The following is a 22935-nucleotide window of genomic DNA, read 5'->3' on the forward strand; positions in this document are numbered from 1 at the left end:
CTAGGCACGCGGGCTTCAGTAGTTGTGGCATGTGGACTCAGGAGCTGTGGCTCGCGGGCTCTAGAGCGCAGGCTCAGTAGTTGTGGCGCACGGGTTTAGCTGTTCCGCGGCATGTGGGATCTTCCCGGACCAGGGCTTGAACCCATGTCCCCTGCATTGGCAGGCGGATTCTTAACCACTGCGCCACCAGGGAAGTCCCCAGAGACATTTTTTTCTAAACAAAACAAGAATGGAAATGATCAGGCCTTTTCCCCCTTGGTTCTAAGCCCCTTCCCTCACCTTAGGGTAGGGTGGCCATACTCTGAAGTCTCAGTCCAGAGCGGGGCCTGAGTGGGCACCAGACCCAGTGGCACCAAATAAATAGTGACTTGCCTAAGGGAGAACAGGAAGAGAAGGGGGGCTGCAAACAGAGGTGAGCCATCCTAAGGGGCTGGAATACTTCAAAGGCCACAATTAGTGGGAGGAGAAGTCACCCCGAGATGAGGGGACCGAGAGCTAGCAAGTGACTATAACTGACCTAGGGGGCTTCTGCCCACTTCCTGTCAGGCCCGGGGCTTCCTTCCAGTAACTCAGCTGACAGAGTAGCGGAAGCCTGGGCCTAGTTTTCCTAGATTCTCTTGTCTTGCCCCTGTGTTCTTCTGGGAGAGTGATATGCTAATCCAAGGACTTGCATCTTCCCACCAGCCCTGTCTCACAAAGCCTGGGCTATGGCGCGAGTGAGCTGTGTCGACAGCTGAGGGAAGAGTGCTTCCGAGAATGTGTTCTTTCCTCCTGGGATTGTAGGTTGTACCAGGAACGCCCTGGGGCCTGGACCAAGTGCTGACAGATTCTCCTACAAGGGCCCTGTTGTGAGGACAGTCGTTTGCTGGGCTCCCTGATTGGGCAATATTGCCAGGAAGTACATGCCTTGTGAAGCTCACTGAGGTGCCCCTAATGCCTTAATGAAAAGAGCAGACCATGAGTCAGGCTAACAGATGATCAGAGGGAATTGATAATAAAAGTGTAAACAGGATCTAGTTAATAAATTTGTGACTTGACCGTTAGTGGGAGATGAGTCATGTCTGCTTCCTGCTCATGCACAGAGGGCCCTCACTGACCCCTTGGGCTCTGTGGACAGGACACCCCTGTTCCCAGTGCAGCCCAGCAGCTGGCTGAGCAGTCTGGGAGTCTGGGGAGATGGGGGAGAGTCAGAGAAAACAGGTTGGGGGTAGGGGGGAGGTAGTCCAGAAACCAAACCCAGTGGCCAAATGGATTTGTGAAACAGGAGGGCTAGGGTTTCAGAGCTTGGGAGGCCCTTGGGGATCATCTGGTCTCATCCCACTCACTACTTTCACACCAAGAGCCTTGCCTAAGGCCACACAGCCATTTAGTGGTAGAGTTAGAACAAGACTTAGCCTCCTGCTTCCTCTTCAGGCTTTCCAGGGCTTACGTGTTAGTCTCCCCTGAGTTCCTCCCCAACATAGGGCAGTTGACAATTCTCTGTCCTCACTGCTCCCTCAAGAGGAATGAAACTGTTTGCTCCGATTGATGTAGAGAGGCTGTGTTGCCAGGTCTAGTCTGGCTTTGAATGTGGGTGGTGCCCAGGCTTTTTCCCCTTTAACTTTTCATTTTGAAAAATCTCAAGCTTACAGAAAAATGGAAAGAATAGTATAATGAACACCCATATACCTCTCAGATTTACCAGTTGTTAACATTTGCCACATTTGCTCTCTCTCTGCGTCCGTAAATAAACTCACACACAGGTATTCTGTTTTAACCAATCATTAAAAGTTACAGACATCATGACATTTGACCTAAATATTTCCTAAAACAAAGATATTCTCCTACAAAACCAAAGTACCATTATCACACCCAAGAAATTTAAACGGACACAATAATGCTCTCTAATACATGATCCGTATTCAAATTTCCCCAATGGCCCCATGTTGTCCTTTTTAGCTTTTTAAAAAAAAATAGTGCTGAAGTGTTGAATTGGTCAGTGGTTTGTGCAGAGCAGGTGTTGGAGACATGCTTGTATTTCTTGGGTTTATTGGGTTTAGTGTTTGCTAAGGTTAACGGAGGGGCATGCAGGGATGAGAAAGGCTGGAGTGCCCCCAGGCAGGTGAGCTGAACCAGGAACTCTGACCTCAGTTTTGGCTTCATACCAGATCCAAACCAAGACAGTGGCCCAGTGTGTGGAGTTCTACTACACCTACAAGAAGCAGGTGAAGATTGGCCGCAATGGGACGCTAACCTTCGGGGATGTGGATACAAGTGATGAAAAGTCGGCCCAGGAAGAGGTTGAAGTGGATATTAAGGTGACTCCCTTCCCTGCCTCAGCTGCTTAGGCTGAGGTGGGAGCCTGAGGCCAAGCTCTCCAGGACTCCCTGGAGAGCAGAGAGAGGAAGGCAGTGTCCCTGACAGCCCCAGGGAGCTGATGTCCTGGACACTGGCTCTGGACCTTTGGGTTCCCCTCTCTATCTGCCAGTGTCATCGTAATAATATATTGTGTTGATGCAGAACGTTGGGGGAAATTTCCCGCAGTATTTGCACCAGCATTGACTTATTGTCCCTTCGTAGCAGACCTCTAACCCTCTTTCCTAAACTTTAGTCATTCTTGTATCACCTTTATGAATTCTGCTGTATCTGCATCCTACCACATGTCACCATTACTATTTTTGTCATGTCCATACACCACTTGTGCTTTTAATATTTTTCTTTAAATCAACCCATTTTTTACTCAAGGGAAGCTTTATATCACAATCATAAATAGAAAACCGGTGTTGCTGGCCATAGAAGGTACTGGTAAAAATAAATATATATGAAAACCAAACAATGTTATTAAATTCTAGCCAGATACTATTACCTGCCAAGGCTCTGTGATGAGGCCTGACCTCTCCTTGTTAAGTCTAGAACAGTATAAAAGACACATTAATACCAACTCGAGACTTTGTCCTTGACATAATCAGGATTGAAAGAGAAGTGAAAAGAGAACGTTATTCAATTTTGTGAAAAGAGAATGTTATTTAATTCTGTGTCCATGTATCCACCTAATATCATCTTGGGGTCACAAGTCCACACTTGGTGACATGCTGCTCTAAGACAGGGAGTGATTTAGTTCCCACTTGCAGATGGGAAGGGGGTAGAGATACAGAAAACGTTACAAAGATAGCTTAGAATGGAGCTCAAGGCTGCTGCCTGGTTCCACCAGACCACCCTGCCCTAGAATGTGTCTCTTGGACACACCCAAGAGGACAGGTGGCCTGTGGGGAGGGACTGGCATGCTCCCTCCCTGCCCCAGCTCCATCTCAAGTGCTTGGTCTCATCCTGAGGGCTTCCAGGCCTCAAGGCTCTCTCTCATTTTACCGGTGGATTAGCGGTGGGAGAGTATAGAGTCTAGCACAGGAGGCCGCACTGGTCCAGGCCAGGCTAGCAGGACTAGCAGGGCCTAGTGAGCCCCTGGCCGGGTCAGATTCGGTGCATGTGGCTGCATGACTGAGCTGTAGGCTCACTGCCCTGCTCTTGTCCTCCATAGACTTCCCAGAAGTTCCCCAGGGTGCCTCCTCCCAGAAGAGAGTCCCCAAGTGAAGAGAGGCTAGAGCCTAAGAAGGAAGTAAAGGAGACCAGAAAGGAGGAGGAAGAGATGCCAGAGACCCAGGACAAGGCGGAGCAGGAAGAGGGGCGAGAGCGAAGCCGGCGGGCAGCGGCTGTCAAAGCCACGCAGACACTACAGGCCAATGAGTCGGTAAGTGTGACCTCCACTGGGGGAGCCCAGGGTCAGGAGGACGGCTGGAGCTGGGCCTAGGGGTGTGGGAGGGAGGGCAGAGCAGGAACATGAAGATGATGATCATCATCATGGCAGGAAAGCACTAGATAGTTTATGCTGTTAACTCATTTTATCCTTGTAACTCCATGTAGTAGGTACTGTCATTATTCCCATTTGACAGAGAGGGAAATTGAGGTCCAAGATAAGACAGCTAGTAGGCAGCCTGACTCCAGAATCCGCTATTAATTTTACACTATACGGCTTCTGTATCTGAGTCACAGAGGAGAAAGGCTTTGTGAAAACCCAGGTGTGTGCGACACTGGGGAAGCATTCCTGACTTACAGTTCAGACAGGGTTCCCCCTAAGAGAGCCGTGTCCCTGACAAGAATTCTGAAACTGAGCTGAGACAATGGGAATAACAACAACGGCCCCTCACGTATGTTGTCTAAGAAGTGCTTTCCTGTTCATTATCTCATTCATCCCTCGCGATAACCCCATAAAGTGTTAGCCCCACCATGCCGATGGAGGAAGCTGGGTTCAGAGTTGCTAAGTGACTTGCCTGAGGTCCCACCCCAGGTCCTCCTAGTGCAGTGTTCTGTCCACCACATCACAGGCCAAGAAGCAAGACATACCAGCCAGAGCTGTTCCTTGTCAGGAAGAGGTCCCCCAAGAGAGAGAGGGCTGGGTAGGGTCTGCTACGGAGCTACTATGAGAGTCTTTGTTTGTTTAATTTGTGTTGTACACTTAAACTTGCAGGAAAACCCTCACAAACTGTAGACACACAGCTGTTTGCTCCCTTCTGAGCCTTGTCTGTGCTCCTCCAATAGCTGTGCTCAGTGTACACACGCCACTGAGTTCTCCTGAACTTTTATGAATGCTTTCCTGTGTGGTTTGATCCAGTGCACACGTGTGTGACTCCTAATGGCCATCTGGGGCTCCCCTAACCCGAGGTCCATGGTTCGCACACCCTGAGCAGCACCTCTCCAGGTCTGCACCAGGCGTCCTGTGCTCTCTGGCACCTGCTTGGCGTTTCCCATGGTGGCTCATATTGTCAGGAGCTAACTGCCTGCATGTCTGTCCCTTCAGACTGTGAGTTCTCTGATGGCAGGGGCTCCTGTCACCTCTCTATCCCGTGTGTAACCTGGCATGTTACACAGATTTGAAGGTCATTTATGGAATGAAGTCATGAATAGACTAAGTGACTGAAAACGTGAACCCACGTCATTAACAGAGACACCAAGACCCCTGTCAGATACATCAGGAAGTCCTTATAGCAGCTAGGGCTGTCCCACGTAATTACGGTACCAGCAGTTTGTGGAAACAGAGCTGTGAGTGCCTTGTCACTGGAAAGATTCAAGAGGATGCTAGCGGACCATTTGGAATGAGTGTATGATCTTTAAAAGCCCTCTGTTCACTGATACTCCATAATTCGGGATCCTCTCTTCCCCAAATCTCTTAGCTCTCCTTTGTTTGACCCTCTCCAGGCCAATGACATCCTCATCCTCCGAAGCCACGAATCCAATGCCCCTGGATCTGCAGGTGGCCAGGCCTCAGAGAAGCCAAGAGAGGGGCCAGGGAAGTCACGTAGGGCACTTCCTTTTTCGGAGAAGAAGAAAAAACCAGAGCCATTTAATAAGAGCCAGAATCAGGAGAACACTTTTCCGTGTAAAAAATGTGGCAGGTAAGAAGGCAGACCCAGTCTCCACTGGGACCTGGTAGGTTGGCTGCGGTTGGGGGAGGGGCAGACGTCGATTCCTGGGGAGAAGTAGGAGGAGTCACAGCTTTCTCCCTGTCTCCTGATTGGCTCAGAGGGTTTCCCCGGTGACGTCCCTTGGCGGCTTTTAGAAGAGGGATGATGGCACTGAATTGGGAGCCCATCGGTCCCCTTGTTGGAGGGTGGGGCTGGACCACGTGGCGCGGAGCAAGCCAGAAGGGCCGGGGAGCCCCCAGAACAGACACACACACACACACATACACACATACACGCACGCACGCAGGTGCTCTAGCCTGGAGGTCCCAGGGGTGGAGACAGACCTCTTACTGGAGCCCCTCCTTCCCGGCTACAGGGTGTTTTACAAGGTGAAGAGCCGCAGCGCTCACATGAAGAGCCACGCCGAGCAGGAGAAGAAGGCGGCCGCTCTGAGGCAGAAGGAGAAAGAGGCCGCGGCCGCTGCGGCCACTGCGGCCGCCTCCCCCCACCAGCCGGCCCTGAGGGAGGAGAGCAGCGCAGGCGAGAGGGGCTGACGCCCGGGGCTCCGGGCCCTGCTCCAGCCTGAGACGCTCTGCCAGCACTGGAACCTCCGGAGGGAGAGATCACGTGGACTTGTCTCTGCAAAACGGATACAATTAAATAAACGGCTCTTTTACTTATACAGGGCCCAGGAGCAGTGTTAAGGGCTGCAGGATCCAGTTCTCTTGCATTTGGTCTGTCGGAAGTTTCCCTCCTGCTTTCCTGGGACTGGGAGAGTCCCTGCTTGCTGGGGCTGCCCCTGGGGAGGGGCTCCAGCGCTGCCGCCGCTGCCTCTCACATGGACCTCTGCCGCCAAGCCACGAGGTTGCTTCTCTCTCTCTTTGTTTCCCTTGCTCCCTTAGGTCACCATGGAGAGACAAGCACAAGCACGCCCCCTTGGCAGCATTAATCCCCCGCCCCAGGGGACCTGTACAGGCCCTGCCCCAAGCCCCGGAAAGAGGGACTCCGTGGGAAGGAGTGTGGTGGCCATCTCCGAGAGGGAGCTCAGCCTGGCATCTGTGCTGTCTTCTCTGCGGCAGTGTCCAGGCCATGCTGCTTCAGTGACGATGTCCTCAGAGAGGCCACGTTCTCCGTGGGAGGGAGGCTGCCAGAACAGGTGCAGGGAGAGAGACCAGGACTGGTACCTATCCCTTTGCTGCTCGCTAGCATCCTGCTGGGGCTGGAAAGTTTTCTCAGATGTCTGGGGAAGGAGCCAATGTTCTTTGCAAGCTCTCAGCCTGCTGGAGGGAAGGAAACTGTGCAGAGGAAGGAAGCTGCAGGGCTGCTACAGGGCTAGGCCTGAGGGAGCTTTTGATAAGCCTTGGCTTTTCCTGCTTCCCACCTTTTTGCCAAATACCTTTGGGCCCTGGAGGCTGCTAAGGGAGCTTAGCCTAGGCCCAGCCTGCTCCTCCTTGGTGCAAGTTTCTTGCCTGCCTCTGTCCTGCCCTTGGCAGCTGCCACCTAACCCCACCCCACCTGGTCTAGTGCTGATATCCACAGCTCAGCCCTCAGTCCTGCATGCTGGAGATTTCTGGATCCTTCCCTGGGAGGGGGAGGTCTCCTAGCCAGATGGGACAGGAGCCTTCATTCCTTGACTTGTGTCATTTGGGAGCTATTTATTTATTCTTAATATTTAATTTTTAACATCCTCTCAGGGACCAGGGGATTCCTCCTTTCCAGAGGCCCAAGTGCATTTATCCCAAAACAAGGCACCTTCTTGGCACCACCCTCCCCCCCACATTTCCAAGACCCTAAAGTCCCTCGTTCTGCCAATAGGAATGATAGTAGCACTGAAAGAGGGTGGAAAGGTGGAAGATGTCACAAAGGCACACGGAGACTAGCAGGATCAAGGGAGATCAAAGGCAGTTCTTGTTGCTACCTCTTCTTTGGCTGTACTTTCAAGTAGCTTGAGGGAATTGGCTGGAAGCCAGATTCTGGTTTTGTTTCTGGCTTGAAGAAGCCATATTTGGTGTGGAGTCACTGATGTGGAAGGGCTGGAAGATTCTGGAGGCCCCTTCACTTGCCAGTCCCATAGGAGGGCTGAGTTATTTTTCTGATCTTGCTGTTCAACTTTAGTTGTGTAAAAGAAGTTCTAAGTGAATCCACGTTAGGAAGGAGCCAAAAAGTATTCATTCTGCTACTCTTCTGAGATAGCCTAAAGGCGTCATATTGGTAGCTGGGAGTGGGGAGGGAGTTTTGTTTCTAAACTATGCACTATCAGGTGTGTATTAGCATTCATTTATGCATTAATATGGTTATACATGAGCCCAGCTATGGGAATTAAAATTCTCCCCCCTCCTCAACTTCTGATGGCTACCTAGACCTCTAACTTCCCAGCTAGTTTCTTCCATAGGCTTTTACAAGCTCAACGGCCCAAGACTGCAAAAATCTGGTATACCCTCCAAAAACAGGAGGGTAGCAAATTTAGGCTCTCTTCTAAATCACATATGTAATATGAGTGCCTTCACAGCTTTGCCCCAAAGTGCTACTTAAGTTTCCCGAGGTTTTTTCTATTTAAACCGTATTTAGTTTCAGGCTTCTTTTTTGGACATGTGGTAACAGAAACCTCCTTCGTCTACAGTGATTCTCCTCTTCTAAGCTCACGGAGACCAGACCAGGTGAATATAGGTGGAGAAAATCAAGATGGTACCTCTCTGTATTAACCCCACCCAACACCGTATTTTAGAAGGGTTTATGCTCCAGAATGGATTAGTATCGAGAATGCAGTGTAAAAGGTATAATGTTTAGAGGGCAGATGCAATTGTGGCAAGTGACCTGCCAGTAACGTAGGTGCGCCCATAGAAGCTGGCATAGGTATATCCTTTATGGTGCTTTCTCCCTGTGAACCATTAGGCTACTTTGTTTTTTCTTTTTTCTTATATTCAGAGCTCTTTGCTTTAAGAAGTTAAATGACAAACACCTTCAGCTTTATAATGTCCTCCCCACACCATCTCACATATCCATCTCTCAGCCTCCATCTACACTCAGCTAAGGGCATGAAACTAACCTAGTGCCTGTGTTCTAGACCGTTTCTGAGGTCTCTTACCCACCCACGGAGACAGTGCTGAAGCACTGTCCTCCATGCCTTCAGCAGCCCCCCTCACAACTAAGGTACACACCCATCCCTTCTGCTACCCCACTTCCACCCCTGGCACAGAGGTCGTGTGCTGCTTATGTCTAAAGGGATCCCCTATATTTAACTGCCTCAGTGACCTAACCTCTTCTCATGTGCCAGATGTTAAGATGAAGGAGGAATACAACACATACTCAAGCCTCAGCTATTTAAGTATGTTTTTACTGGGGCTCACTATTCTGGGACGGTATTTATTACCAGACTGGCAAGCCTAACTCCTTAGGTTTATAGGAAGTATGCATATTTTTATAAAACAATTGTATGTCCTCCCCATATTTTTGCTGTGTTAATATTTGCCTCTCACAGTTTGCAGCTGTTTCACCTTTTCATTCGTCTCTCAGTCGAAGGCCTTGTTGGAGGGGACAGAGCACAGGAATAGCCTTGACAGTCTGTAATTATTGTACAAATATTTTAATAGCATATAAATAAGTATATTCCTTTTATTTTGAAAAATATCAGACACTGCCTTTTGTGTGTTTGCTGCCTGTGGCACCCTTTTTTAAAAAGACTGTTACATATTAAAATAGTGTACATATATATAAATATTACCTCTTTTGCTGTACAGTTGTGATAGACCAGACTGAAGATTTTATTTTTTGTGTGCTTTTTATAAAAAAAAATTAACACACTAAAGAAAATCTTGCTGATGTGATTGTAATGTACCTATGTAACTTATTTACTTTTGAATGTTCTTCTGTATCTTTAAACCTTTTATTAAATAAGGTTTTAAAAATTCAGAGTTGAATGCTGTGTCCTTCTGGGGAGATTTTCACTATCTGGGATTGACGTAAATAGGCCTTGGTTTGCTTGCAAGGGATTACTTGACGTTTTTGAACCGTAAGGATTCTGTTTTATCAGCTCACTGTCAGTGATGCCAGGACAAGGGAAATAACACATGTAGCCTGGCTACAAAGGTTACTAAATAGATCTAGATCTTCTTACAAAATCTTAGACAAGAAAAAGTCTCAACTCAGTGTCTCACACAAACACACGGCACACTTCCAACGTTTTAGTTTCATTCGGATGAAATTCGCGGAGGTTGCGGAGTGCGATCAGATGGTATAGGGTATTTTCTTATACAGCATTGACTTGAACGAGCGACGTGAGTAGACAATCTTCCTTGACGGACGCATATCATCTTAAATCCACTCCGGTATTATATTATCGTCTTTTAAATACAGTGCTTTGTGAGAAAAAAAAAAATCTGGAAAATGTGAAAAAGGAAACGCGCCGTCAGAGAAATTAATGCCCGGAGCCCCTTGCTGGCACCAAGGCAATCGCTCGCCTCTGCGAGCGGCCGAAGCACTCAGGTCGCCAGTCTTCTGGGCCGCCGTTGCCGTGGCTACGCTCGCGCAGGCTCGGCCGCGGGGGCGGGGCGAAAGCCGCTTGCCGGCCGGTCCCGCCTTCCACTGCGGCCGTAACGTCTCGGCTGGCTGCGGGTCTGACCAGCCGGAAGTCGCGCTGCGCCATCCCGTCTCCACGTGCAGCAGCTCGGGCGCGCAGTCGCCGTGGCCTGCCTTCGTCTGCGCCGCTTCTAGCCCTGCTTCCGCATCCTACCCGCGCCTCCGCCGCGTGTGTTCTGGGTGACCGGTTGTCCTCGCAGCCCAGACGGGCACCTGCGCCAGCGAAGGACCATCTCTCGGGCTGGCCCCGCTGCCGCCGCTGCGACCTCGGGATAGTCTCTTCCTCCGGGGGCGGCACAGTTCTCGTCTGCAGAGAAGCGGCTTCTCGCGCGCCTGAAGGCCCAGCTCCGACCGCGAAAGCCCGCTTGACGCCGGAAGCAGCCGCGAGTGCCTGGCGCCCGGGCTGAGAACAGAAGACTACGCCCCGCGATTACACCCCGGCGGCCTCTACAGCCCGGCGGCTCCCGCTTTCGCCGCCCGCCCTCACTCCTCGCCTCTGAGCTGCGACGCGACACCCTGCCTGCAGGTGGAGGACCCGGCCCGAAGACCCCGACCAGAGACTCAAGATGGCGGTGGCCGCGTAACTGAGCATCCCGCAGGCTTCGCTCCGAGAACGCGGAGGACTGACACTGGGGGGCAGCGGAAGGACGAGAGCAGGACTCTGGTGTCGTTTGTTAATCGTGGTGGTGTGAAGCTTGACTCCTCGGGCATATTGCGGGGGACTGTCTGCTGTTGTCCTAAGTCCTAGAGCACAGGGAACCACAGTAACCCGTATTTTGTAAAATTGGGGCCCTTGATAGTTGGCAAAATGGCGATGACACTGTTGGAAGACTGGTGTAGGGGGATGGATGTGAACTCCCAGAGAGCCCTGCTGGTCTGGGGGATCCCAGTGAACTGTGATGAGGCTGAAATCGAAGAGACCCTCCAGGCTGCGATGCCCCAGGTGCCCTATCGAGTGCTTGGGAGAATGTTCTGGAGGGAAGAGAATGCCAAAGCAGCCTTGTTAGAGCTCACTGGTGCTGTCGATTACACCGCGATCCCCAGGGAGATGCCCGGTAAAGGAGGGGTGTGGAAAGTGGTCTTTAAGCACCCGACTTCCGATGCTGAATTTCTAGAAAGGTTGCACCTCTTCCTGGCAAGAGAGGGGTGGACCGTGCAAGATGTTGCCCGTGTCCTTGGGTTTCAGAACCCCACTCCGGCCCCAATCCCAGATATGCCAGCAGAGATGCTAAACTATATTTTGCATAATGTTATTCCGCCTCTTGTTGAGTCCATATGGTACAGGAAGCTGACACTCTTCTCCGGGAGGGACATCCTGGGGCCTGGAGAGGAGACATTTGATCCCTGGCTGGAGCACACTAATGAGGTCATAGAGGAGTGGCAGGTGTCAGATGTGGAAAAGAGGCGGCGGTTGATGGAGAGTCTTAGAGGTCCTGCTGCTGATGTCATACGCATCCTCAAGACCAGCAACCCTGCGATTACCACCGCCGAATGCCTGAAGGCGCTTGAGCAAGCGTTTGGGAGCGTGGAGAGCTGTAGGGATGCGCAGGTCAGATTTCTGAACACTTACCAGAACCCGGGAGAAAAGTTATCTGCTTATGTCATTCGTCTGGAGCCTCTGCTGCAGAAGGTGGTGGAGAAGGGGGCCATAGATAAAGAAAACGTGAATCAAGCCCGCCTGGAGCAGGTCATTGCCGGGGCCAACCACAGCGGGGCCCTCCAGAGGCTGTGGCTGACCGCGGTTGCGGAAGGGCCAGCCCCAAACCTCTTCCAGTTGCTGGTGCAGATCCGCGAGGGGGAGGCTGAGGAGGAGGAGGCGGAGGCTGTCCTCCTGCAGTTAGGCCTGAAGGGGCCCCTCTGAGTCCCCATAAAAGGGGCTTTAGTGCAGACCTAGATCACAGCTGCTTTCGTTCGTTGTCTCTGTGCTGTCTTACACGTGTGTCTCCTAGTAGTAAAGACTTAGCCATGTTTTTTGGGGGGGGGGGAGTCAGGCCTGCGTATTCATGTGACATTAGTAAAATCGTGCAAACAAGCACCAGAGCTGCTGCGGTACGAGTCATGCTAGCTACGATGCCAGGGAAAGGTCTGGACACGAGTGCTCAGTGCAAGCTGTCATCAGCTTGCATCATCATCAGTTGTGGAAAACGTGAACTCGTGACACTTACCGTCGAGGTAATTAAATGTGATATTGCATGTTCAGATGTTTAGTGCAGGGCCTGGCTAACACAAGAAGTGTTCAGTAAAAATGTGAACTGTTGTTACTACTATCGTGAATAGTTTTTGTGTTTACTGTAAATTGTTCCTGATTTACATTAACGTAAAGAAATGTGAATTAGATATTTAAATTTAGAGTGCAAATTTCTTATTTTTCATCTTTAAACATCTAAATCAGTTTAACTGTAAAGTGTTCCGAGACTACAAAATGGGTTGTTAGAAAAATACTGCACTTGTAGAGCTGTGTAAATCGTTTTCACTGGACAAGATACAGATACAGATTGCAAGGGGAGGTTAATGTGAACCAGTTACAGTATCTGTTCCCCCATTTCAAATCTTTGTCATTGAAGTGTAGTTTACCTTGTTCATGCTGATTCTAAGTGTTCTAAGTTCGAAGTTATCAAATACATGTATATTAATAAAAAATATTTTAAAAATTCTATTGTCTTGTTTTTCTGACATATATAAAAAACTTTCAGTGTACTTAAGCTCTATTATATTTTCTTTTCTTAGGAAGACTTACCCATGTCACTGGAAAAAAAAAAACCCCAAACCTCGGTTGTTTTACTTTAAGCTTTATATCATAGTATGTAACTTTAAATTGCAATACTTTTTTTTAAATTAATTAATTTATTTTTGGCTGCGTTGGGTCTTCGTTGCTGCACGCGGGCTTTCTCTTGTGGCGAGCGGGGGCTACTCTTCGTTGCGGTGCACAGGCTTCTCATTGCGATGGCTTCTCTTGTTGTGGAGCACGGGCTCTAGGCGCGCCGGCTTCAGTAGTTGTGGCTTGCGGGCTCTAGAGTGCGGGCTCAGTAGTTGTGGCACACGGGCTTAGTTGCTCCACGGCATGTGGGATCTTACCAGACCAGGGCTCGAACCCGTGTCCCCTGCATTGGCAGGCGGATTCCTAACCACTGTGCCACCAGGGAAGCCCCAGCAATACTTTTTAATATATTCAATTTTTGCATGTTTTCTACAAGACAAATGTTTGAAGGCAAAATAGACACAAGTAAATGTTAACTTACTATTAGATGTTAGAAAATCCTGAAATGGTTTAGGAGGTTATCTAGTAATGCTTTTGTTCCCCTTTTAAATCTTTTTTCAGCTAAAAATGTTTCACTGCAGGAATAACTCATCATACCTGTATAAAATTAATGCTTCAGTATTGCAGCAGCCATTTATATCAAGAGGATATAAAAAGGGAAATACGGTTTAAAGACATGTTTGGTTGCAGAGATTCAGTGACTGAAGATGTCCATCTTTTGAAATTCTAGTAAATCCAGAAGTGATTAAATGAACATAAGAATTCAGTGGGGTTTTCCCCTAGTAATAAGGCTTTAAATTTATAGCTGGCCTGCATAACAATCACAAGGTAAAACATTTTATTTATGAAGGCTGATATTGGTATATGTCCTAAGATTTTTCTGTACAATTATTCATGTCCTCACTTATGTCTGTGACTCCCTCTCACACTTCTCAACACATCTCCACATCTTGGACCCCACGACAGACACGCAAATCTTCACTTCCCCCGACAAATGTCCCCGTTGCCCCTCCTCCCCACTCATAACTTCCTCCTCCATTCCCACAGGCATGGCGCTCCATACACACTCTCCATACCTCTCAGTCCTGTCTTCACACACACTCCTACCTTCTCCCCAACACTCCATCATAAACATACTCCCTCCTCCCAACACACACACACACACACACACACACACACACACACACACTACATTTACAACAAAAAGAAATAATAGGTTCTTCACTTCTTTCACCCAGTATGTTATGGGCATACTTTACCTGTACATAGGGATATGCCATCTTTTTATGGCTGCAGAGTTGATTGCATTTTAGAAGGGAAGGTCATCACTTAGGATCCTTTTATTATATATAATAATTGTATATATCTACATATACATACATATATTTAATGTAATATATATGGCAGAAAAAAAAAGTCAGAATTCTAGATGTTCACCCTTTGTTCTAGGAAACAATTAACTAAAAATAACGTGCTATTTATGCTCTGAATTAAGGTTTTCTCTTTTTTTAAATTATTTTTATTTTTGGCTGCATTGGGTCTTCGTTGCTGCGCGCTGGCTTTTTCTCTAGTTGCGGCGAGCGGGGGCTACTCTTCGTTGTGGTGCGCAGGCTTCTCATTGCAGCGGCTTCTCTTGTTGCAAAGCATGGGCTCTATGCAAGCAGGCTTCAGTAGCTGTGGCTCGTGGACTCTAGAGCGCAGGCTCAGCAGTTGTGGCACACGGGCTTAGTTGCTCTGTGGCATGTGGGATCTTCCCGGACCAGGGCTCGAACCCGTGTCCTTTGCACTGGCAGGCGGATTCTCAACCACTGTGCCACCAGGGAAGCCTAAGGTTTTCTCTTAATAGGCACAAATTAAAATCTTTCTGCCTTTTAAAGGAGGAGAGCAGCAAGAAACATCCTCACAACCAAAGAATTGTGGAATAAAGAAGTAGAAACTGCACTATATTCCCATTCTGTGACCAAAATTACATTTGACTGATAACAGCACAGAATATATGCTGGGAAAATGTGTAATATTACTGCGATTTATTGCTGGGTTCTTCCTGTTTCTTGTGTATCAAAAAAGGGCTAGCCAATGTCAGGTCATTCCAGACCACAAATCAAGGGCCTATCATCAGCCAACCTTAACCTTGTACACTTCTGGAAGTCAGGAGAGGACTAGGAATAACCAAGTGCAGTAGTAACTTGCTGTCTCTGGAAGTGCTCCTTCCAGGATCCTAGTCATTTGAAATTGTGCCCAGAGAACTTCTGGGGAAGACTTACAAACTTGAGAGAGGAGGTCATCATTGGTAGTAAACTACTGAAAAAAAAATTTTTGGCATAAAGAAATGAGTCAATCCCCAATTCTCTCTTTCTCTCCCTCTCTCTCTCTCACACACACAAGCTGTGTGGAATATGTTATCCAAACACTGAGTTTCTTCGGAACTGAATATCATTGGAAGTTCACATAGTCGCTCTATATTAGGTAAAACTAATGGACATGTAACCAAAAAAGATACACATTAATTTTTTTATAAAATAACACAATTTATTACTATTTTAAAACATCTCACAAAATAACATTCAGAAACTCAACATTTCTAAATAATTTAACACAGTAAGTTTAGTCATAAAGACATGCTACAAAAATTCCTGCATATAAAAGATTATTACCGACGTATTAATAGATGTTAAAATGTTCTTCAGAATGGAGTTGGTTCTAGAAGCCAAAGATTCTGGAGTGATGCTCGTGATCATGACTGACACCCTGGGAGAAGCTGGCCATATGTATATTCTCTACAGCTACCAACTCACCAGTCTTTTGATGGGATTGATCACTCTAGGCAACAGCACCTCAGAGGCAGGTACCCTGCTGATCAAACAAGCAAAGAACTCCCCACCCTTGTAACATTAGCCACAACTTAATCTAGCCAACATCTAAATTAATTTTTAAAATCTAGATGTAGGAAAGATAACTCACAAAGTTTCTATTCTGAGTAGGAAATTCTTGATATACCCCCAGAGGGATGACTTAATGTAGCAGACATGGAAGATGACACCAAGTAAGGAAGTAGGGAAATCCTGGCTCTGATTATGCTGACACACAACTACTGCTCAGGTGGGCTTAGAATGAGCAAGGATGAGGTTTGATTCTCTAATATCCACATGCAGGCTAGGTATTTACCCATCTTCCCTTTGAGAGTACTTTCCACCAACATCCAGTTCATTTTAAAGTGCAAATCTACTGAAAAATAGCTTACTCTCCCCCACCCCCTGGTTAAATTTGGTAGATCATAATTTGGTTGGCTGGTTCCCTTCTAACCTGCCCAATATGGGAAATTAACTAGAATCCAGTTATGACTTCTCCAAGTGTCAAGTGAAAATTTATCTTAAGTTAGAAAAAGGTAAGACTCAGTCTAGTTTTTCAGTTTTCTTTCTTTGAAGTCAATGGTTGATAAAAAGGCAGGAATAGAGATATAGATGAGGGATTTCTAAAAGTTCAGTGATTTTTTAAAAAAATACCTTTAATTTTTTTATTGCACTTACTTTATAGTTAAAAACACTCATGCTAAAATGAAGATTAAGGAATATGGTCAAGTTAGCTATGTCAGAAGCACCAACTCTGCTACACTGAATCTTGTTTTATATTTAATTATTTACAGGCACGTTAAGCAGCCCAAATAAAGAAAATGTGTGCCAAAGAAATTAATTTCTGGTAAAGGGTAACTTTCAGTTTAGCAGTTATTTCTTCCTCCTTTACCAATACTTAACAATGTAAGGTCTTTGTGAGCAGACAATCAGACTGCAGTTAGAGAGACAATCAGACTACTCATGATTGATGCTTTGACACTTCCCCCCCAATTTTTTAAAGTTAATGATTTAATCCAACCTCTCTAGGCCCTATACTTTTTTCCATTTAGTCCTAAGAAAAATCCAGCTGGAAGATTCTGGGCCACATAGATAACCACCTTCGACTCTACTTACACATCACCAACTCTGAGAATAAGTTAACAGTTAAGATTCATTTCGTACTCCTCTTTATTCCACTTCAGACCACTGGTAAGAGGTATCAGAAGAAGCATCTATTCAAGTCAAAATTTCTTTCTATACAGGAACCACATTTATGTGTCTTATACCACCTCTATTTGTGGAATAGATCCAGTAACCATACCAAGTTACTGGCCAGTTATCATGACCAGATAGTCTTCGGTCCACATGCAGAATCAGTGTCTACACCAGCTACTTTCATATATGATTACCAAATTTTATACAATATTTTTCTGTATTTAAGCACTGCTACAGTCTACAAAATTTGTGCATTATTGGACAATGAATGAATACTTAAAGAATGAACACCTAAGAAGGATGATCCATTTTCTAAAGTACACTTAAAATGTTAAACTTTAGAGACAAAGCAAAATCTATCATAAAGTTGGATTTTGTTGATAGTAGGAGAGAGGTAGGTTAATAATTACTGTCCTAAGATAAGAATGCTAAACAATAAAAGCTGAGGCCCTGCTAAAAAACAAGTTGAACCTTCCAGCCCTGAGTTTCTAATGTTATGTGAAAATTATTAAAATAAGCATGACCAAGGAAAACACCAGTGACCATTTCCTTCCATCCACGATTATTAAATACATCACCTTCTCTCAAATAACAACTCAGGTAGCATATGACTACAGAGTGAAAATAAATGGACCTTGGAAAAAGGAATGTTGCTACAAAGCACTGGTTCTTAACCGGGGGCGAATATGTTCCCACCCTTCTGCCCCAGAGGATAGATGGCAATGTCTGAAGACACTTCTGATTGTCACAACTTGGGAGAGGGTTCTACTGGTATCTAATGTGTAAAGCCAGAGATGCTGCTAAACATCCTATATTACAAAGGACAGCCCCCCTCCCCACAACATTATCCAGCCTAAAATATTAATAGTGCCAAGGTTGAGAAACTCTGGTTTAAAGGAACAAACGCCTATTTACAGAGAACACAAAAACCTTTCAAGACCTGACTAGTAATACAGCCATAAACTTAATGTTAGGGAAAATAGGAAAGCTGAATTCCTTGGTAGACGAAAATAAAATTTCCTGTGAAAAATTAAAATACTGTACTGATTCCATCATTATAAGAAGAGAAGAAATCGAATGATCCACTAAAACGGCATAATGCTTTAAACAAGGAGCACAGAGACAATCTCTTCCGAGTAGGTCAAATATCTAATCCGAGAAGCATAAACCAAAAGCATTTAACATCAGCTAAATCTGCAGCAGTAAAGGATGATTTAAGGAATGATTTGAGAGAATATTCTGAACTTCTTCATATACCTTATCTTCCATTTTCTAATAACATGGATTCTGGCTTTAATTCCAAGAAAAGGAGGCACAGAAGTCATTCGATATTTGTTGAGTGGAACTGAATTATGAATTTTGTGTGAAATGGACACAGAAAAGCACCTTACACTTCTCTGAGAACTACCAGTGATTAAAAGACATTAAGAAACAAGGAGAAACAGAGAAAATTAGTTTCTATATTAAGAATTCAGAAAAACCAAACACCAACACTGTAAGTTATTTTATAAATAAATTCAGTATGAAGTCATTCATTCATTCCCTACTATATTCACTTCCAGCATAACTTTTAGAAAATACATCCATACCTAGCAATAGGGCTTTAAGCTTACCTACTAGATGAAGTGCAGAGTACAAGAAAAGAAGATCGTCTTCTTAGTTTAAACATCACCAAGGAAAATTCTCATTGCCTATGGTTCACAAAAGAAATAGTCAAAGGCTTTGAATGTATAAGCCAGTCAGAGTAAAGATTTCTTCCTATCAGACTGTAAGGAAGAGCAAAAGGAAGCTAAAAATAGTATTGGACCTTTATTTAGAATTGATTGTCAAAGCAGTGGTCCCTTTTGATCAGAGTGACTCAGAGAAATCATGTAATTCCTACTTAATTGACAGCTGAAAACTTCAGAAAGCCAGGACTACTTATGCAATCACTTTTTAAAAATGACTCTTCCCTCTTTGACTAGTTTTACACAAGTAAATGGGGAAATAGGAGCCAATAGTTTCTGGTTGAGGGACTTTAGGCACAATATGGCAGAGGGCCTCTGACATCTTTTTTGCAATCTATCAGTGACTCAGTCACAGCCTACTATGCACTTCATCTGGTTACTGACTACCGTATCTTGCATTTTCCAAAAACAACTTTTTCTTATATGAAAAATTCCAAGCTCTGTATCCAACTGTTGCTTTGCAATTCTGAGGTTAAATCACCTGCTATGCTTCCCGGAAGAAGCAATCCTCAAAAATAATGCCGTTTGCCTGGGATTCCATAATGAAACATCTCTTTTCCATCCACAAACATATACATAATTCATTTTAAGAGCTGTTTAACTTAAACTTTTTGAAAAAATATATTTTGAAACACTAAATTTCACTTATTGAAAGGCGCCAAATCCAGTCTTTCAAGTTCTGCACCCTTACAACAATCACTTCTCTCAACATGAGGGTCAACAGACCAAAGTTATTAGGGCAAATTTTAAAAAATATGAATGGCCAACATTTAGGCTAGGAATTCAAATATAACTACTGCTTATATATATTTACTTATCTAACATATTGGGTTGGCCAAAAAGTTCCTTTGGTTTTTAAGTAAAAATAAAAGACACATTTTTCATTTTAATCAAGAACTTTATTGAACAGCGTATTCACCCTTTTGTTCCACTACCTTCTGCCATTTTTCAGGGAACTTCATAATTCCATCTTCCTAAAACTTTTTTATCTTTTTGAGCAGAGAACTGTTCCAGGTGCCTTTTACAGTCTTCCAGGGAATTGAAATTTTTTCCATTGAGAGAATTTTGGAAAGACCGAAATAAATGGAAATCTGAAGGTGCAATGTCTGGTGAATACAGTGGATGAATCAGAATTTCCCAGCCAAGCTATAACAGTTTTTGCCTGGTCATCAAAGAAACATGCAGTCTTGTGTTATCCTGATGGAGGATTATGTGTTTTCTGTTGACTAATTCTGGACGCTTTTCGACGAGTGCTGCTTTCAGTTGGTCTAACTGGGAGCAGTACTGCTGGAATTAATCGTTTCGTTTTCCAGAAGGAGCTCATAATAGAGGACTCCCTTCCAATCCCACCATATACAGAACATCACCTTCTTTGGATGAAGACTGGCCTTTGGTGTGGTTGGTGGTGGTTCATTTCACTTGCCCCACCATCTCTTCCGTTCCATATTATTGTACAGTATCCACTTTTCATTGCCCGCCACAATTTGTTTTAAAAACGGAACGTTTTTGTTACGTTTAAGTAGAGAATTGCATGCAGAAATACAGTCTAGAAGGTTTTTTTCGCTTAATTTATGTGGAACCCAAACATCAAAGCGATTCACATAACCAAGCTGGAGCAAATGATTTTCAGCTCTTGATTTGGATATTTTGAGTATGTTGGCTATCTCCCACGTGGTATAACGTTGATTGTTCTCAATTAATGTCTTGATTTGATCGCTATCAACTTCAACTGATCTACCTGACTGTGGAGCATCTTCCAGCGAGAAATCTCCAGCACGAAACTTCACAAACCACTTTTGACATGTTCCATCAGCCACAGCACCATCTCCATAGGCTGCAGAAATCTTTTTTTGCTTTTCAGTTGTGTTTTTACCTTTCTTGAAATAATAAAGCATAATATGCCAAAACTGTTGCTTTATTTCTTCCATCTTCAATATTAAAATGGCTACACAAAAATTCACCAATTTTGATAAGTTTTTTTTTTTAATGCATGCTGATATGACAGCTGTCACAATACAATCTAACAAAATTGTTTCAAATGAAGTTAAAGACAACTAAGTGCTACTAGAGCCATCTTACGGGAAAAAACCGAACAAACCTTTTGGCCAACCCAATATAAGGAACTATAACCAAAAAGTATGCCTAAGATCAGGTCCATATGTGTAATAAGGCCAAAGTATTGGTCAAAGGAGTGATTATAACAGTCATTTTAACCACTGACCTGGATCACGGAATGACTGGCTGACTGTTTGCAGGACTTGAGTGGACATGCAGGTAAACACAACATAAATTCCAGTTGACAATGCACACACTTTTGGAACAACAAATAAGTAAATATAACATGGGCTATAAGGCCTCCAAGGTACTAATTTTTCCTTTTTTCACCATAGTTTTTCAAACTGGACTTTGGAGTCTTGATTCTAGGACTGCTGCTATATTTCTAAGAGGAGCTCTTCCCAAACCAAAGGCATGACACATTTGTGCTTCTGAGTCATAAAGAGATGGACCTTCAAGAAAGATGGCCTACAGATTCAAAAGTTAAGTGTATATATTTAAATGCCTGGCCTAAAAAAAAAAAACAAACAAAAATGAAAAAACTGAACAAACTGAATAAAGAATCACATTTGTTCCTTTTTTGTTAAAAATGACTGGTCTATAAAGGTTTCAGTAGATGGGGCCACGCAGTACATAACTGGGACTGAAGACAAAAATTGAAAATTTATAGCTTCTAAAAAGAGCACTAGAATATATAAAGTTGGTGTTATCATTTGGGGGGAGAAACACTGAATAGGTTATGAGAAAAAAAGGAATGAAAGATTTGTTTTATCTTAAGAACCATTTGCCCCACACAGAATCTTTAAAATAGACAACTATACAAAACTTATCTATTGTTCTTATGACATTTAAATAAGTTACACAAAGTGGAAAATGTGGTGTTAGTTATCTTCTTCCTCATTCTCTTTAATTACTGGGGTACCTAAAATGAAAAAGAAAATTATTACTGGTCATTCTCAAGAGATTGTTAAATTCTAACTGAAAATATTTTTCTGTTAACCTGAGGAGTTCTGAGATGCTGAGAAGTGTGCCATAATAAAAATAATATCATAAGATAATCTTTTAAATTTCTAATTATCCAAAAAGCCTCTCAGGAGAATTCCCAAATGGATTAATATAAGTAATTACAAATATTCAGGTCCCCAAATACAGAGTTACAAATAAAAATGCCTACAGGTACCAGGCAGAAAAATAAGGCCCTATACACACTAAAAACTTTGTATGTTAAACACAAAGAAATATTCATTTTTCACAATAAAATACGCAATCCCAGTATTGCCAGAATCTGAATTTTTATGTTACTCCCCCAAATACTAAACATTGGGGATAAATTGGAAAAAAATAAAAAGAACCAAGGCACAGAAAATAAAATACATCTGCAGGCTCTCACTGGCCCAAGAGCCAGCCATTTCTGAGCTCTGGCATTTGAAGCATGTCCACAATCTGACCCTAGTCAACTGTTCAGTCTTAACTCTTCAGCCAGTCACCCTCCACTCCAGATGAACTGATCAACTCATTGTCTCCCAAACTCATCTTGCAGACTACTACTTCTGGACTCCTGGCTAACAAAGTTCCTCCATTTTGGAATGCCCCCCGTAACACCCCTTCCATCTAGGCCCTACCCTTAATTAAGAGCTATCTCCAGTGCCTCTTCCTGTGTGATTCTTCTTTATGGCAACGAGCAGAGTCTTACCCCTCTGTACTCCCCACAGCATCTGTTTGTGGGGGGTAGTGAATGTTTTATTGAAATATACATACAAAGTACACAAATTATAAGTGTACAGATTGATAAATGTATACAAAGTGAACACATCTGGTAACCAGCACCCAGATTAGAAAGAGAACATTATCAGAACCCCCAAAACTTCCTCAGGTCCCCTTCCAGTCACTGTCCCCCAACAAAAGGTATATTCTATCCTAATGTCTAACACCATGGATTATTTTGCCTGATTTTGAAACTGATATGAATAGAATGATGTAGCGTGCGCTCTGTGTCTGGCTTCTTTTGCTCAACATTATGTTTATATGATTCGTGTATATTGTGTGAAGCTATAGTTCATTCATTCTCATTGCTGTTGAATATTCCATTGTACGAATATGTCATAATTTACTTATCTATTCTATTGTTGTTGGGCATTTGGGTTGTTTCCAATTTATAGCTATTAAAATAGTGGTGCAATGAGTATTGTCATACAGGTCTTTTGGTAAACATCCATGCTCTTTTCTTCTAGGTATACAGCTAGGAGAGAAGTTGCTGGGTCATGTGGGATATGTATGTAGAGCTTCTGTAGATAATGCCAGTTTTCCAAAGTTATACCAAGTTACATTACTATCCAGCA

At 44.5% G+C, this 22935-nt stretch overlaps 3 protein-coding genes across 9 annotated transcripts in view; 2 read left to right on the plus strand and 1 right to left on the minus strand.

Annotated features, from left to right (window-relative positions):
* MIDEAS (mitotic deacetylase associated SANT domain protein) overlaps positions 1-9344 on the plus strand; it is a 66941-nt gene extending 57597 nt beyond the window's left edge. For all 3 annotated transcript variants that reach the window (XM_067730826.1, XM_067730816.1, XM_067730835.1), the window contains exons 10-13: positions 2148-2297; positions 3515-3724; positions 5230-5426; positions 5812-9344. In XM_067730826.1, coding sequence (XP_067586927.1) covers positions 2148-2297; positions 3515-3724; positions 5230-5426; positions 5812-5989 — 735 coding nt within the window. In that variant the 3' untranslated portion in view covers positions 5990-9344. The remainder of the gene's footprint in view (positions 1-2147; positions 2298-3514; positions 3725-5229; positions 5427-5811) is intronic.
* Positions 9345-10048: 704 nt separating this feature from the next.
* Positions 10049-12664, plus strand: PNMA1 (PNMA family member 1). Its single transcript, XM_067730851.1, has one exon. It carries the CDS (start codon positions 10819-10821, stop codon positions 11869-11871), a length of 1053 nt encoding a protein of 350 aa, XP_067586952.1. The 5' UTR covers positions 10049-10818; the 3' UTR covers positions 11872-12664.
* Positions 12665-18604: 5940 nt separating this feature from the next.
* Positions 18605-22935, minus strand: part of DNAL1 (dynein axonemal light chain 1) — a 38701-nt gene continuing 34370 nt past the window's right edge. For 4 of the 5 annotated variants that reach the window (XM_067730884.1, XM_067730876.1, XM_067730895.1 and 1 more), the window contains one exon: positions 18605-21518. In XM_067730884.1, the coding sequence (XP_067586985.1) occupies positions 21478-21518 (41 nt within the window). In that variant the 3' untranslated portion in view covers positions 18605-21477. The other variant, XM_067730904.1, reaches the window with a different exon arrangement.

The sequence above is a fragment of the Pseudorca crassidens genome, chromosome 1 (assembly GCF_039906515.1).
Source record: "Pseudorca crassidens isolate mPseCra1 chromosome 1, mPseCra1.hap1, whole genome shotgun sequence".
NCBI classification, from domain to species: Eukaryota; Metazoa; Chordata; class Mammalia; order Artiodactyla; family Delphinidae; genus Pseudorca; species Pseudorca crassidens.